The 18,022-nt window shown below is 43.9% G+C and overlaps 1 protein-coding gene across 1 annotated transcript in view; it reads left to right on the forward strand.

The window, feature by feature from the left end:
• Positions 1-17,138: 17,138 nt before the first annotated feature.
• bub1 (BUB1 mitotic checkpoint serine/threonine kinase) overlaps positions 17,139-18,022 on the forward strand; it is a 59,887-nt gene continuing 59,003 nt past the window's right edge. The window contains exon 1 of the mRNA XM_063040710.1: positions 17,139-17,222. Coding sequence (XP_062896780.1) covers positions 17,179-17,222 — 44 coding nt within the window. The 5' untranslated portion in view covers positions 17,139-17,178. The remainder of the gene's footprint in view (positions 17,223-18,022) is intronic.

Consider the following 18,022-nt stretch of genomic DNA (forward strand, 5'->3'; position numbering starts at 1 on the left):
ATGATTATGCAAGAATACACGAGAAATTAGGAGCAGGAGTGGGCCGCCAGGACCCTCAACCTTTCCCACCAATCAGTATGATCATGAATGGTCTATGCTGGCCTCAGTTTCTCTTTCAAATCAGGTCCCTTTGAGTCCTCAAATCCTCAAGCTTTCAAACATTTTTTCTTTCTTCAACTGTTATCCATGATTACAATTGTACCTTTCTTCTTCGGGCTTCTAATTTCCTGTTAAATACCATCCCAAGCTGACAATTAAACACTATTGAAAGAGTTCTGCATTGTCTAAGGTGACATTATTCAAATGCTCCATCTCAGGTAGGATTACAAATAGCATAGGGGAATACGCTCAGCATCTGAGCTATAATTTACTCCTCGAAAACACACAAAATTGATGTTCTAATTATTTATTTAATTGCTATTGTGGGAACCTTGTAAAATACAAATAGGATTTGTTCTTCCATCAGCATTGACTCATGGCTGTGAGTGTTTTGGGAAGTCAAAGACACCACTTACTATATTTCAAACACTATATTTTCAAAGTATCATAACTTTATGTTTCAGGTAATTAAAATTCTTCCTTTTTTCCAAACTTTGATAATCCATCTCTCTCTGATTTCCATAGTCTAATAATTGGGTCCCAAACATGTACAACATATCAGTTTGCCAAAGGGAAGAAAGATTGAGTATATCTGATTAGGAACTGAAAAGAAATTATTAAATTTCTAGATATGTATTTGCAATAGACTCCAGCAAAACATGAGAATATAGTGGAACAACCATGTAGAAAATCCAAGAGTGAATGTGAATAAATTGGAGCAGTATCAGTATCAGAATCAAGTTTAACATCACCAGCACATGACATGAAATTTGTTGTCTTTGTGGCAGCAGTACAATGCAATACATAATAATAGAGAAAAAGATCTGTGAATTACAGTAAGTATATGTACAGTATATTAAATAGTCACATTAATTAAGTAGTGCAAATATAAAAAAAAGTAGTGAGGTTGTGTTCATGGGTTAAATGTCCATTCAGAAATCAGGAAGAAGCTGTTCCTGAATCGTTGAGTGCATGCCTTCAGGTTCCTGTACCACCTTCTTGATGGTAGCAATGAGAACAAGGCATGACCTGGGTGATGGGCATTCTTAATGATGCCACCTTTATAAGGCATCGCTCCTTGAAGGTGTCCTGGATACTACATGATGAAGCTGACTAAGTTTACAACTCTCTACAGCTTATTTCAATCCTGTGCCATAACCTCCACTCCCCACCTCCCACCCCAAGAAAAACAGACGGTGATGCAGCCAGTTAGAATACTTTCTAGGGTACATCTGTAGAAATTTGTGAGTGTCTTTGGTGACATACCAAATCTCCTCAAACTCCAAATGAAATATAGCCATTGTCATACCTTCTTTGTAGCTGAATCATTTTAAGGCATTCCAATTATATGAATATAGACTGAGCAGAAAGCATGTAAAGGCCAAAGAGGATGAGAAATTTGTAAAATGCAACCAGGATTTTTTTTATCATTTGGTAGGTTTTCAGTCCAATGAACTGGTTTGCACTGTTGGATCTAGTTCTAAAGGATAAGGTAAGGAAGTCAAGAATGTTTCATTGAGAAAAGACAGGAGTAAAAGTAATCATTATACATTAACTTTTTCGTGTTAAGGTAGATGAGAAAATGGACATGATGAAAAAAATATAAAGTAAAAATAACCAAGCACATGATTACAGTGATGTAAGGGAAATTTAGTACAGATGGGCTCAGAACAAAGTCTGGTCAAGGCAGTAGATTGAGTACTTGCACAGCTCCAATCACCACATTACAGGAAAGATGCAATTGCATTGTAAAGGATGCTGATTAGATTTACAAGGATGTTGCCAAAATTGAAAGATAGGATAGACTGAAAAAAAATTTTAAACTGCAAATGTTATAAATTTGAAATAAAAATAAAAATGCTTAAAGGTCAGGCTGCATATGTAGAAAGTGAAATGAGGTTAACATTTGAAGTTGAAGATCTTTCATAAGAGCCAGGAATGAGAGAAACCAAACTGGTTTTCAAGTTGCACAAAGGTAGAGGATGGAGATATAAAATAAAGGTTGAAGTCAGAATTGTCATGGTGAACAGCTATTGATGAAGCTATCATGTTAACAAGGACGCTTAAAAAGAGAGATCAAACAAATCAATATGTAGAATCTGAAAAATGTATAACATTAGGAAATGCCCAGTAGATCAGGCCTTGGTAGTAGAGAGAATAAAACCGAGCTAATATCACAGGTGGGTTACTAACATCAGAATTGGCCAGTTCCGATGTAAGAAGAAGCTTCAGAAACTTAAAGTTGTTGAATTTGATATTGAGTCAGCAACATGCCCAGGTGGAAGATCGATGGATGGCCTGAGGTTCTTCAGTTTGGAACAGAGAAAGCTGAGGGGAAAGACAATTGAGATGCTTAAAATTCTGAGGGGCTTACATAAACAAGAAGGACTTATTTCCTCACGTTATTGATGTTTTTTTAAAACACTTGCACTGCAATTTTTAAAATTTATGTTCATTTTTTTCAGTACTGTATATGAATTCATGGTCAATTTCTAATTGGCCTTAAGGAACTGGTGGCAAGTCATTTTCCTGATCAGCTGTCCCTCTGGTGGAGGTGCTCTGAGGGATAGAATGAATGCACCGCAATAAACGTTCAAGCCAGAATGATGTGCGATTTGGTCAGAAACCTGCAAAGAATCAGTTGAATGCATGGTTCCGGGGAGCATGTGCCACCTGGGAAAACGTGGCATCGCTGAAGGAGCTCCCAGTTATGTGAGACGAAAGGGGTAGGAAAACTGGCCATCACACAGCACAGTGACTCAGAATGCCTATTTTCCATAACATAACAGAGGTGGTAATCTCCAAGACATCTGGTTGTTCCGGGGAAACTTCTTTGCACAAAGAGTGGTGCATATTTAGAATGTTCTGCCAAAAGAGGTGGTTGAGGTGGGCACATTATCAACATTTAAAAACCTTTAAGGTAAATACACAGGTAAGAGGGCTAAGGATCAAAAATGACCAGATGGGACTAGCGTGCTAGGCAACACATCAACATGGATGAGTTGGGCATAAACCTCTACTTCCATGCTCTGTGACCCTATGACAGCCACAACTCCTTGTAGGGAACAGCATGTCATGTCATCTGGCTGTCAGAAGCGCACGACAGCCACAGCAGCAGGCACAAGTAGAACTTGGCTCCACAGCCTCCTGGGTACTCCAAATGCTGAGCATAATCTAGAACAGAGATTCCCAACCCGGTGTCCTCAGACCCCTCGGTTAATGGTGGGGTCCATGGTGTGAAAAAGGTTGGGGACCACTGCTCTCGAACCAACGGTCACTTTAAATACTTCTTTTAAAAAAATCTATAAAAACCCTCATTGTATATTTTAAGATTTTAGCTCTTCAGAAAACCTTCAGTGAAATGTCAACTGGGTGCCAGGTGCTGTGTAGGTTTCCTAAAGAACACCAATTTCCTCCCACATCCCAAAGATGTACGCTTTCACAAGTTAATTGACACTGGTGTACAGGGGAGTAGCAGAATGTGGCAGCAGGACATACATGAAAAAGATGAGGATTTTGGCGAGAATAAAAGATTAATGTGGAAATAAATAAAATGGGTGTTTGATCATATGCACGGAATTGGTGGGCCAAATAAGACCATAAGACAAAGGGGCAGAAGTCGGCCATTCGGCCCATCAAGTCTGCTCCACCATTCCATCATGAGCTGATCCATTCTCCCATTTAGTCCCACTCCCCCGCCTTCTCACCACAACCTTTGATGCCCTGGCTACTCAGATACCTATCAATCTCTGCCTTAAGTACACCCAATGACTTGGCCTCCACTGCCGCCCATGGCAACAAATTCCATAGATTCACCACCCTCTGACTAAAAAAAATTTCTTCGCATTTCTGTTCTAAATGGGCGCCCTTCAATCCTTAAGTCATGCCCTCTCGTACTAGACTCCCCCATCATGGGAAACAATTTTGCCACATCCACTTTGTCCATGCCTTTCAACATTCGAAATGTTTCTATAAGGTCTCCCCTCATTCTTCTAAACTCCAAGGAACACAGTCCAAGAGTGGATAAATGTTCCTCATATGTTAACCCTCTCATTCCCAGAATCATTCTAGTGAATCTTCTCTGTACCCTCTCCAACATCAGCACATCCTTTCTTAAATAAGGAGACCAAAACTGCCCACAATACTCCGTGAGGTCTCACCAGTCCTTATAGAGCCTCAACATCACATCCCTGCTCCTATACTCTATTCCTCTAGAAATGAATGCCAACATTGCATTCGCCTTCTTCCCCACCGACTCAACCTGGAGGTTAACCTTAAGGGTATCCTGTACGAGGACTCCCAAGTCCCGTTGCATCTCAGAACTTTGAATTCTCTCTCCATTTAAATAATAATCTGCCCATTTATTTCTTCTGCCAGAGTGCATAACTATACACTTTCCAACATTGTATTTCATTTGCCACTTCGTTGCCCATTCTTCCAATATATCCAAGTCTCTCTGCAGACTCTCTGTTTCCTCAACACTACTGGCCCCTCCACCTATCTTCGTATCGTCAGCAAACTTAGCCACAAAGCCATCTATTCCATAATCCAAATCGTTGATGTACAACGTAAAAAGAAGCGGCCCCAACACGGACCCCTGTGGAACACCACTGGTAACCGGCAGCCAACCAGAATAGGATCCCTTTATTCCCACTCTCTGTTTCCTGCCAATCAGCCAATGCTCTATCCACGTATGTAACTTTCCTGTAATTCCATGGGCTCTTATCTTGTTAAGTAGCCTCATGTATGGCACCTTGTCAATGGCCTTCTGAAAATCCAAATATACAACATCCACTGTGTCTCCCTTGTCCAGCCTACTTGTAATTTCCTCAAAAAATTGTAATAGGTTTGTCAGGCAGGATTTTCCTTTAAGGAATCCATGCTGAGTTCTGCCTATCTTGTCATATGCCTCCAGGTACTCTGTAACCTCATCCTTGACAATCGACTCTAAGAACTTCTCAACCACCGATGTCAAGCTAACAGGTCTATAACTTCCTTTTTGCTTCCTTGCCCCCTTCTTAAATAGCGGAGTGACATTTGCAATCTTCCAGTCCTCCGGAACCATGCCAGAATCTATTGACTTTTGAAAGATAATCGCTAATGCCTCCGCAATCTCCACAGCTACTTCCTTCAGAACACGAGGGTGCATTCCATCTGGTCCGGGAGATTTAACTACCTTGAGACTATTCAGCTTCCTGAGTACTTTCTCTGTCATAATTGTGACTGCGCACACTTCTCTTCCCTGCCACCCTTGAGTGTCCAGTATACTGCTGATGTCTTCCTCAGTGAAGACTGATGCAAAATACTCGTTCAGTTCCTCTGCCATCTCCTTATCTCCCATTACAATTTCTCCAGCATCATTTTCTATCGGTCCTATATCTACTCTCACTTGTCTTTTACTCTTTATATACTTGAAAAAGCTTTGAGTAACTTCTTTGATATTATTTGCTAGATTCCTTTCATAGTTCATCTTTTCCCTCTTAGTGACCTTCTTAGTTTCCTTCTGTAAGCTTTTAAAAACTTCCCAATCCTTTGTCTTCCCACTAATTTTTGCTTCCTTGTATGCCCTCTCCTTTGCTTTATCTCTGGCTTTGACTTCTCTTGTCAGCCACGGTTGCATCCTTTTTCCATTAAAAAATTTCTTCTTTTTTGGAATATACCTGTCTTGCACCTTTCTCACTTCTCGCATAAACTCCAGCCACTGCTGCTCTGCTGTCCTTCCCGTCAATGTCCCTTTCCTGTCAACTTTGGCCAGTTCCTCTCTCATGCCACTATAATTTCCTTTGTTCCACTGAAATACCGACACATCAGATTTTGGCTTCTCTTCTTCATATTTCACAGTGAACTCAATCATGTTATGATCACTGCCTCCTAAGAGTTCCTTCACCTCAATCTCTCTAATCACCTCCAGTTCATTACACAATACCCAATCCAGTACAGCCGATCCCCTAGTGAGCTCAACAACAAGCTGTTCTAAAAAGCCATCTCGCAGACATTCTACAAATTCTCTCTCTGAGATCCAGTGCCAACCTGATTTTCCCAATCCATTCGCATGTTAAAATCCCCCACAATTATCATAACACTGCCCTTCTGACAAGCCTTTTCTATTTCCTGTTGTAATTTGTAGTCCACATCACTGCAGCTGTCTGGAGGCCTACAAATAACTGCCATCAGGGTCCTTTTACCCCTGCGATTTCTTAGCTCAACCCATAAAGATTCAGCACCTTCCGATCCTATATCACCTCTTTCTAATGATTTAATATCATTTCTTACCAATAAAGCCACGCCTCCCCCTCTGCCTACCTTCCTATCCTTCCGATACGCCGTGTATCCTTGGACGTTCAGCTCCCAGAGACATGCATCCTTTTGCCAGGTCTCAGTGATGGCCACAATATCATACCTGCCAATCTGTAGCTGCACGACAAGATCATCCACCTTATTCCTTATGCTGCGAGCATTTAAGTATAACACCTTAAGACCAGTATTTGGTACTCTTTGCTTCGATTGCACTGCAACTTTATTGCACTACAACTCATCCCAACGGCTACAAATTTGCCCCATCACCTGCCTGTTTTTCCTGACGTCGTTACTGCTCACTATCTTAGATTTATTTCTGTTTTCCCCTTCCTCCACTCTATCATTCTGGTTCCCATCCCCCTGCCAAATTAGTGTAAACCCTCCCTAACAGCTCTATTAAATTTTCCTGCCAGGATATTGGTCCCCTTCGGGTTCAGCTGTAACCTGTCCATTTTGAACAGGTCATACTTCCCCCAGAAGAGATCCCAATTATCCAAGAATCTGAAGCCCTGCTCCCTACACCAGTCTCTCAGCCACGCATTCATCTGCCTGATCCGACTACTCTTGCCCTCGCTAGCACGTGGCATAGGTAGCAATCCCGAGATTACTACCCTGGAGGTCCTGCTTCTCAGCTTCCTTCCTAACTCCCAGAAATCTCTCTTCAGGACCCCCGCCCTTGTCCTATCTATGTCATTGGTACCAACATGTACCAAGACAACTGGCTGCTCGCCCTCCCCCTTCAGAATATTCTGGACCCGATCCGAGACATCCCGTACCCTGGCACCTGGGAGGCAACACACCATGCGGGTGTCTCTATCAGGCTCACAGAATCTCCTGTCCGTTCCCCTGACTATGGAATCCCCTATGACTACCGCATTCCTCTTCTCCCTCCTTCCCTCCTGCACAACAGCGCCAGGCTCAGTGCCAGAGGCCCCGTCACCGTGGGCGTCCCCTGTCAGGTCATCCCCCTCAACAGCATCCAGAACAAGATATTTGTTGCTGTGGGGGACAGCCACAGGTGTGCTCTCCACTATCCGGGCATTTTCCTTCCCTCTCCTGACAGTCACCCAATTTTCTGACCCCTGTAGCCTAGGGATGACTACCTCCCTGTAGCTCCTGTCTATCACCTCTTCACTTTCCCTGATAAGCAGTTGGTCATCAAGCTGCAGCTCCAGATCCCTGACACGGTCTCTGAGGAGCTGCATCTCGGTGCACTTGGCGCAGATGTGGCCATCAGGGAGGCTGGGGGTCTCCCAGGATTCCCACATCTAACACCCTGAACAAAGTACTAACCCTGCAGGCATGCTATCTAATTCTACAGGAATGAAACAGGAAAAATAAGTCTACTCACCCACTTACCGCGCCAAACAGACAAACTTTTAACTGTTAGCTCGTACCATTAGCTGTGTGAGCCCTGCTGTTCCTGTCTGTCCGGGCCGATTCACCAAGGGGGGGGAGGGGAAGAGTTGGTGCCTCGCTCTTGCCTCTTCCTGTTTACCGCCAAAGCCCTACACTCTGCTACCACTCACTCCACTGCTCACTGTATAGGGTGGTCTCCTTTTTAAACTCTCCGCGCTGTCCTGTTACGTCACGCGCCTGCGCAGTCTCGTCCTTCTTGCACTCGAAGAACTTTTTTTAAAAAAACTGCCTTCCTTCAGAATTCAGCTCCCACGACGCTCTGCTGTCCCGATCCAAATGACCAACTTCTGATCTCCAACCTGATGTCATGAACATCAATTTCTTGAACTTCCAGTAATTGCCCTCCCTTCTCCTTCACCACTCCCCATTCCTGTTTCCCTCTCTCACCTTATTTCCTTACCTGCCTATCACCTCCCTCTGGTGCTCCTCCTCCTTCCCTTTCTTCCACGGTCTTCTATCCTGAACTATCAGATTCACCTTTCTCCAGCCCTTTATCTCTTTCACCAATCAACCTCCCTGCTCTTTACTTCACCCTTCCCCCTCTCCCGGTTTCACCTGTCACCTGCCACCTTGTACTTCTTCCTCCCCTCCCCCCCGTCTTCTTACTCTGACCTCCTCTTCCTTTCCAGTCCTGATGAAAGGTCTCAGCCCAAAACCTTGACTGTTTACTCTCTTCCACACGTGCTGCCTGACCTCCTGAGTTTTTCCAGCATTTTGTGTGTGTAACTTCAGTTCTGTATGATTCAATAGTTCAAGTGAAAGTGAAGAACACAGCTGAGAGAGTATAGTGGTTAAAAGGGCAGGAAGACCTACAGCTATATACAGACCTTAACATGGCAAAATGATAAAGCATCAAGAAATTGTATGAGTTCCTTTGCTTTGTAATTAGGGTCAGTGTCTGGTCATGTATAGGCCTTGGCTAGAATGCATTTCTAGAATGAAGGCACAGTTCTCTAATGGTTGTCAAGGGAAGGGGTCATAGAAGGTTCACCACAATTGTTCCTCTCAGAACAAAAATAGACAAGATTGAAGATTGTAAAATGTTTAATAAAGCAAGAGGGAATAAACTGTTTCCTCTGGCAAGCAGGTCAGAAATAGCTTATAGGTTTAAATTAATTTGCAGAACTCGAGGGGAAGTAATTACTCTGCTGTGTAGATGTTGAATCTGGAAAGAGTTGACAGGACTTGGAGAGAATAAAATTGGTTCGGGGAAGATTAGTGAACAAATTGATTGCGAACATTCACTCATGGATGAGATAGAGAGCCTATTTCAGTGCTGCATCTTCCTATGACTCTATGAATGACAAATTATAGAGAAAGTGATCTGTAATGCACCAGGAGAAAGAACAATGAAGGAGATTAACCTGAAATTTTTGAAATGATATCTTAGTTACTAATGACAGGGCATTGGCTTAAAACACTATCTCTGCCTCTGGCTGTCTTTCCCCACAAATACTGCCTGAGTATATCCAACATTTTCTCTTTTGGGCATCTAGTAACTGTAGTATTTTGCTTTTGAGTGAGTACTTTCTAGGATCATTGGGGAAGATGGTGGGTTGTGGGACTAAATCTTACATGGATGTGACAAACCAAATCTTTCTGTGTTAATTGTGATTCGGTGATTTCTATGTATGCTGTGGGCTACTTGATAGACACCACCAGTAGAAGTAAAAAAAAAATTTGCAGATGCTGGAAATCTGAAATAAAACAAAAATACTACAAATATTCAGTAGGTCTGGTATCATCTTTGGAAGGCAATGCCAGTTGCATAGAAGTACAAATGTGGAAGTGACTGCAGACCCAGTGCAAAAAGAAAACAATTGCTGGAAGAACTTAGGATGTCAGGCAACATCTGTGGGAGTCAAAGGGATAGTCAACATTTCAGAATGAAACCTTGCATCAGAACTCAGAGTGTAAGGGAGTGTAAGCCAGTTTAAAGAGATGAGAGGGAGGGGTCAGTAGCTGATAGATGGAACCAGATGAGGTGGGGATGATGGACAGACAGGACACAGAACAGTGCAGCGAACAGGCCCTTTGGCCCACAATATTATGTTAAACCAATTAAATTAGTCATCAAATGGCTAACTAAGCTCTTCTGCCTACACAATGTCCATATCCTTCTATTTTCCTCATATTCATGTGTCTATTTAAATATCTCTTAAAAGTCCCAAACGTTTTTGCCTCTACCACCACTCACTGTGTAAAAAAATTACCCCCTCTCACCTTAAATGCATGCCCTCTGGTATTAGGCATCTCAGCCCTTGGCAAAAAGATAATTGTCTGTCTAATTTATCTACACCTCTCATAATCTTATAAACCTCTGGCGCACCTCAGGGGTGTGTGCTTAGTCCACTGCTCTACTCTCAATATAGACATGACTGTGGCTAGGCATAGCTTAAATATGTAAATTTGCTGACAATACAACCATTGTCAGTAGAATCTCAGGTGGTGACGAGAGGGTGTACAGGAGTGAGATATGCCAACTAGTGGAGTGGTGCCGCAGCAACAAACTGGCACTCAATGTCAGTAAGACGAAAGAGCTGATTGTGGATTTCGGGAAGGGTAAGATGAAGGAACACATACCAATCTTCATAGAGGGATCAGAAGTGGAGAGAGTGAACAGCTTCAAGTTCCTGGGTGTCAAGATCTCTGAGGATCTAACCCGGTCCCCACATATTGATGTAGTTATAAAGAAGGCAAGACAGCGGCTATACTTGATTAGGAGTTTGAAGAGATTTGGCATGTCAACAAATACACTCTCAAGAACTTCTATAGTTGTACCGTGGCCAGCATTCTGACAGGCTGCATCACTGTCTGGTATGGAGGGGCTACTGCAGAAGGTTGTAAATCTAGTCAGCTCCATTTTGGGTACTGGCCTACAAAGTACCCAGGACATCTTCAGGGAACAGTGTCTCAGAAAGGCAGCGTCAATTATTAAGGATCTCCAGCACCCAGGACATGCCCTTTTCTCACTGTTACCATCAGGTAGGAGATACAGAAGCCTGAAGGCACACACTCAGCGATTCAAGAACAGCTTCTTCCCCTCTGCCATCCGATTCCTAAATGGACATTGAATCTTTGGACACTACCTCACTTTTTAAAAAATATACAGTATTTCTATTTTTGCAAGTATTTTTTAAACCTACTCAAAATACGTAATTGATTTACTTGATTATTTATTATTTTATTTATTATTATTATTATTATTTTTCTCTGCTAGGTAATGTATTGCATTGAACTGCTGCTGCTAAGTTAACAAATTTCACATCCCATGCTGGCAATAATAAACGTAATTCTGATTCTGAACCTCTGTCAGATCTCCCCTCAGCCTCTGCTGCTTCAGAGAAAACAACTCAAGTTTGTCCAACCTCTCGTAGTACATGCTCTCTAATCCAGGCAACATCCTGGTAAACCTGTTCTACACCTTCTCCAAAGACTCCACATACAATGGCAGAGATGTATGCAATACTCCAGATGCAGCCTGAGTAGAGTTTTATAAAGCTGCAGAATAACTTCCTAACTTTTGAACTCAGTGCCTTGACCAATATGGGGAAGCATGTCATATGCTTTCTTAACCACCCTATCAACCTGTGCAGCCACTTTCAGGGAGCTATGAACTTGGACTCCGAGATCTCTCTGCTCATCAACACTGTTCAGGATCTTGCCCTTAAGGGTAGTGTCTCTTTGCATTTGATCTACCATAGGCATTGTAAAGAGAGCACTCCAGAGTCTTGAGAAGGAGTCTGGGCTCAGTTACAGCGAGTTCCAGACAACTCTTCACATAGCAGCCAACCTTGCCAATGAGCACCCAATTGACGCCAGGGTACAGAGCCGGGAAGACTGTATTCAGTATGTCACACCCAAAACTCTTTTACTCGATCGAGCATCTCAAAGCGGGGATTTCAAAACCTTTGACTTTTCCAGCTACACCTACAAAAGACTCCGAGCAATGCAGTCAGAAGTGACCAAGTTCTGGAGGTGCTGGAACCAACTTGCTGGTCCTAATTTGTCTGTCAGGAGCAAGTGGCGTACTTCACAGAGAAACGTCACTGTTGGGGACATCATCTGGTTAAGCGACCAAAATGCACTGAGAGGACATTTCAAGCTTGGCAGAGTCGTCAATTACTAATCCAGACAGCAAAAGCATCGTGAGGGACGTCAACGTCAGGATCTTCCCAAGCTACTGCGTTTCTGTGACAAAAGCTCTGAAAGTAACAACAAGGTATCCAATCTCTGATGGGAAAAAAGACAGGATCCAAGCCACCATCCTTCACAGGGACGTCAGGCGGCTGGTTGTCTTACTACCTGCTGAGGAACAGAGGGAAAGTCAAGTCAACAATACATCGTAAGAACACCAAACCGGGACCACCAAGTTTGCTTTTGAAGCTGGCGATCTCCCCAGTGTTTCCATGGGAAGATCGAGTGGGAGGTGTCAAGTCAAACTAGAGTTTCGAGAAAGTATTGGGACCTAGAGGCAAAAGAAAATAAAATTTAAAAGTAATAGCAAGAATCCATTGATAGACTGGATGGAACCCACTGCCTGAGTGCTGCTTCTGCCCGGAACATCGGGAGGACCCAGCAGCATCACGGCGGCAGTCCGGGAGCAGCGTTGGAATCTGCGGTAAGATGCTGAACTTTAAATAACTTGAGGGACTATTTCATGAAAAAAAGAGCTAACTTGTCTAATGGCAAATGGTTGATGGAACTAACGGAACTATCAAACTGCCGCACTTGCAAAAAATAAAAGGAGGAAAAAGGAAAAGTTGTTTGATCATTGAGTGGAATCCAGTTAAAAAACCTTTGGGTAGACGCATTCAATCCCTTTCAAGTGGGGAAGCTGCACGTGTTCAAAGAACAAAAAGAAATCCAACTTGACAATAGGGGGTGATAACTCCTGGCCCAGCCAAACTTAAGAAATCTCGTTTGGGTGGATGCTGCATGATGTGTCCCCTGTTACAAATCAGTACCCAGAAATAACAGATAGTACACAATATGTGATTAAACAATTAAGCTTTATAATTCTTACTTTGACTATATGGTCAGTAAAGAAACCAAAAAAAAAGTAAATAAAAAAAGGGCCCAATCTTATTAAACAGTCTGTTGCACAAAGTTGGAGCTCACTGATAAGTTGATTGTCCACCATCGACTTCTTCTGATTGTCGCTGCCCTTCAGACCCTTGCTCCAAGTCCACCCTGTCCGACGGTCTACCAACTCTCTCCATTGACGTCTTCTCTTCTCATCTCTTCCCCCCAAAAACCCGTGAAAAATCTACCAGATTCACAAGACAGAGAAGCAAAATCCTGATTGGCTAACATGCATAACCATAGTCCTGTTATCTCCAGCCATAACCCAAACATTACTGCTATAGAGAAACCGTTACCTCAGCAGTGAACACTACAGAGAAGCCATTTCATTAGCCTTAGCAGTGAAATATTACAGAAAAGCCATTACATTAGCAGTGAATCCTTACAGTGCATTACACCTGCCATTCCTTGGTCCACTTCCTCAGCTGGTCTTCATCCCATTGTAACCATAGACAGCCCTCACTTTTACCACTCATCAGTTCTGATATCATCCATTAATTCACTAATTAATTGAGAGATTGAATCGCCTGGGACTATACTCTCTGGAGTTCAGAAGAATGAGAGCGGATCTTATAGAAATATACAAAATTTTGAAAGGGATAGAAAAGATAGAAGTAGGAAAGTTGTTTCCATTGGAACAACTAAGGGACATTGCCTGAAGATTCAGGGGAAAAGATTTAGGACGGAGATGAGGAGAAACTGTTTTTCCCAGAGAGAGGTGAAACTGTGGAATTCTCTGCCCAGGGAAGCAGTTGAGGCTTCCTCACTAAATATATGGAAGAAACAGTTAGATAGGTTTTTACATAGTATGGGAATTTAGGGTTATGGGGATAAGGCAGGTAGATGGAGCTGAGTTTACAGACAGATCAGCCATGATCTTATTGAATGGCGGGGTAGGCTCGATGGGACGGATGGCCCGCTCCTGCTCCTATTTCTTATGTTCTTATACCGCGGTGCAACACTTCACATTTGGCTGGGTTAAACTCCATCTGCCATTTCTCCAACCACATAGGCAACTGATCTATATGCTGTTGTATTTTTTGCTATTCTTCTACCCTATCCATGACACCACAAGTCATCTACAAACTTACTAACCCACCCATCTACATTTTCATCTAGGTCATTCATAAACATTACAAACAGCAGATGTCCCAGTACAGATCACTGCGGAACACCACTGATCACAGACCTCCAACTAGACTAAATCCCTTTGACCACTACCCTCTGTCTTCTATGCGCAAGCCAGTTCTGAATCCAAATGGCTAATTCCCATGCATCTTAAGCTTCTGGGTGAGCTTCCCATAAGGGACCATGTCAAACACCTTACTAAACTCCATGTAGACAACATCCACAGCTCTAGCTTCATCAATCACCCTTGTCACCTCGTCAAAAAACTCAATCAAGTTAGTAAGACATGACTTACTCCTAACAAAACCACACTGGCTCTCCCTAATTAGGCCACCATTTTCCAAATGCTCCCAAATCCTATTCCTAAGAATTCTCTCCAGTAACTTTCCTACCACTGACATGAGACTCACTGGTCTATCATTTCCAGGATTATCCCCTGGTTCCCTTCTTAAACAATGGAACAACGTTAGCTGTTGCCCAGAGCCCCAGTACTTCACCTGTGACTAGAGAGGACACAAAGATATTGATCAAGATCCCAGCAATCTCTTGTCTTGCCTCTCTCAATAAACTAGGGCATATCCCAACAGGCCCTGGGGACTTATCCACCTTACTGTTCTTTAAGAGACCCAACACCACTTCCTCCTTGACTTTGAATATTAATATGCTCAACACTGATCTCTTCTCCTCCGCATCCTTCTCCCTGGTAAACACTGATGTAAAGTACTCACTAAATGCCTCACCCCATCATCCAAGCAAATGTTCCCCCCTTTATCCTTGAGTGGTCTCACCCTCTCCCTAGTTATAGTTCGGAGAAATACATACAGTATACATCCTGAAATTCTTTATCTTTGCAGACATCCATGAATAACAGCGAAAGTGTTAAAACCACAAAGACCCCCCTCCCCACACACCCCTCCTCTAGCTCTTAATATATGTATAGAATGCCTTTGGATTTGTTTTAATCTTACTTGCCAGGGACTTTTCACGACCACTTCTAGCTTTCCTAATATCCTTCTTGAGTTCTTTTCCGGCTTCTTTATAATCCTCAGGGGCTCTGTTTGATTCAAGCTTTCTAAGCTTTACATACTTTTCCTTTTCCTTCTTGACTACATTCATCACCTCTAGCAAAATCCAAATTTGGAGCCAGGTTGGAGTAGGAGGGAGGGGAAATTTTGAGATAGTGACTGGTAGGTGACAGTTGGAACCAGATAGGGCAAGGATGATGGGAAGATCAAGTCAGGTGAGGAGTGGATAGCAAAGGCTAACCAAAGATGAAGAAATCCAGGTAGATAGGTATGAAATTGGAAAATTCAAAGTTCATACCACTGGGCTGTAGGCTTTCGAAGCTTAATATTAGGTGCTGTTCCAGTTTGTATTTGGCCCCAACATGGCAGTGGTGGAGGCCAAGGACAAACAGATTGGGAGGGAGTTGAAATACCAAACAACCATAAACTTAATATGGGCTTTGTGAACAGAGTGCACAAAGCTCTGTAAAACAGTCACCAAGTCTCACCAACATTATCATTTCAACTCCTTCTTTATAAAATAATGTTTCTACCTATCACCCAGCAGCTGTCCCTAAACCCTTCCCTTTTCCACTGAGCTTCATCTCCCCACTTCATGGTTGCACCTATTACCTCCCAGCTTCAATCTCCCCCTCCCCCTCCCCCTCCCCCCATTTATCCTAGTTGTCCTCCCTTAATACTCTCAGTCACGATGCTGAGTCTTGACCAAAAATATCACCCAACACACACAGAGTGGTGGGGGAACTCAGCAGGCCAGGCAGCATCTATGGAACAGGGTGAACAGCCAACGTTTTGGGCTGAGACCCTTCATCAGGACTGGGAAAAAAAAGATGAGAAATCAGAGTAAAAGGTGGGTGGAGGGGAGGAAGAAATACAAAGTAGTAGGTGATAGGTGAACCTGGGAGGGGGGAGAGGTGATGTAAGGGGCTGGAAGGTTGACTGGTGAAAGAGATAAAGGGCTACGGAAGGGGGTGGTGGAATCTGAAAGGAGAGGATGGAAGGCCATGGAAGAAAGGGAAGGGGAAGAGCACCAGTGGGAGGTGATGGACAGGTAAGGAGATAAGGTGAGAGAGGGAAATGGGAATGGGGAATGGTGAAGGGGGGGGGCATTACCAGTAGAATGAGAATATAGAACATAAAAACCTACAGGCTGTTTGGCCCACAATGTTGTGCCGATCATGTAACCTACTCTAGAAACTGCCTAGAATTTCCCTACCACCTAGCCCTCTTGCTAAGCTCCATGTATCTAAGAGTCTCTTAAAAGACCCTATTGTATTATAAAAGACCCTCTACCACTGCCACTGGCAGTGCATACCATGCACCCACCGCTCTGTGTGAAAAACTTATCTCTGACATCCCCCTTGTACCTACTTCCAAGCACCTTAAAATTATGCTTCCTCATGCCGGCCATGGGGAGAAAAAGTCTCTGGCTATCCACATGATCAATGCCTCAAAAATCAATGTTCATGCCAACAGGTTGGAGGCTACTCAGATGGAATATAAGGTGTTGCTCTCCCACCTGAGAGTGGCCTCATCGCGGCAGTAGAGGAGGCCATGGATTGACATGTCAGAATGGGAAGTAGAATTAAAATGGGTGGCCACTGGGAGATCCCACTTTTTCTGGCAGAGGGATGCGGTTGAAAATATCAACCATTCCTTTGCCTCCACAAATACTGCTAGACCTCTTCAGCGCTTCCAGCAGCTCATCTAGATCACTGGTGCTCTCTTGTACGGTGTTACAGGTGATCATTTGATACTTTGCATTTATTGCAGCTTCCTCTGTGAATAAAGTAATTGTTACGATATGTTTGCATGTTCTCTATTTAACAGAACGAGCAACCAGACAACAGCAAACTCTTACACTGCATAAATCGATGCCTACCTAGGCGCCTGTGCGCGTCCACGTCTCAAGATCCCCACCCCACCCCCTCAGTGTTGGGTGCGAGCACGCATCGTGCGTGGCACGAAGAAGGGCGGAGCGAGCTGCGCGATCCTTTCGTTGATTGGCTAGCGGTGCCACGGTGAAAGGTCGCGGAAGCGCACTGCTCGCCAATGGATGTCGAGAACCATGCGGCGGTTATCATTTTGAAATTGAGCGGCGCGGATCCGGGGCGGGCGTGAGGCGATGGCGGCCTCCAGCCTCAGGGAGGACTTCCAGCGTTGCTGGCAGTAAGATCACCGGCGTTTTCTTCTCGTTCCGAGGTTTGGGGCTGAAGCGACAGGGGTGGGAGGTCATAGGCATGGGGCTGAGGAGAGGGCACGGGGATAGAGGTGAGGGTGTTAGGGTAATGCGAGAGGTTGGGGAGGGTGACTAAGGGCACGGGGAAAGGAGTAGAGAAAGATTTGGAATGGAGTAAAGATGGAAATGGAAAAAATGGGCACAGAAAGTTATAGCCACGGTACAGAAACAGGCCCTTCAGTCCAACCGGTGCGTGCTGGCCACAGTCTCCATTTATAGTCCCATTATCCCTCCTAAACCTTGTAAGTGTGCCTGTAGGTCACAGTCGGGGCGACTGAAGTTTTCCTCCTCGGTTCAGGAGCTTGAACCTGGTGGTGTCGGACCTAAGGCCCCTATATCTCCTGCCCGATGGTAGCAGCGAGAAGAGAGGGTGGTCTGGATAATGGGGTTCTTTGACGGATATTGGTTCTGTGTGGCAGCGCTCCCTGTAAATGTACTCAATGGCGAGGAGGGCTTTTTCTGTGATGGATTGGGTCGTATCCACCACTTTATGTAGTCTTTCCCGTTATATCCCAGATCAGGCTCCGATTCAACTAGTTAGAATGCTCTCTGCTGTGCACCTACAGAAGTCTGTCAAAGTTGTGTGTGACGTGCCGAAACTACGCAAACATATAAGAAAGCATAGGCTCTGTCGTGCTGTCTTTGTGACGACTCTGCTATGTTAACACCAAGGAATTTAAAGCTACTGACCCTCTCCACCTTCCTTCTATTGAAGACTGGCTCACGGACC

This window comes from Mobula hypostoma, chromosome 2 (assembly GCF_963921235.1).
Source record: "Mobula hypostoma chromosome 2, sMobHyp1.1, whole genome shotgun sequence".
Classification (NCBI taxonomy): Eukaryota; Metazoa; Chordata; class Chondrichthyes; order Myliobatiformes; family Myliobatidae; genus Mobula; species Mobula hypostoma.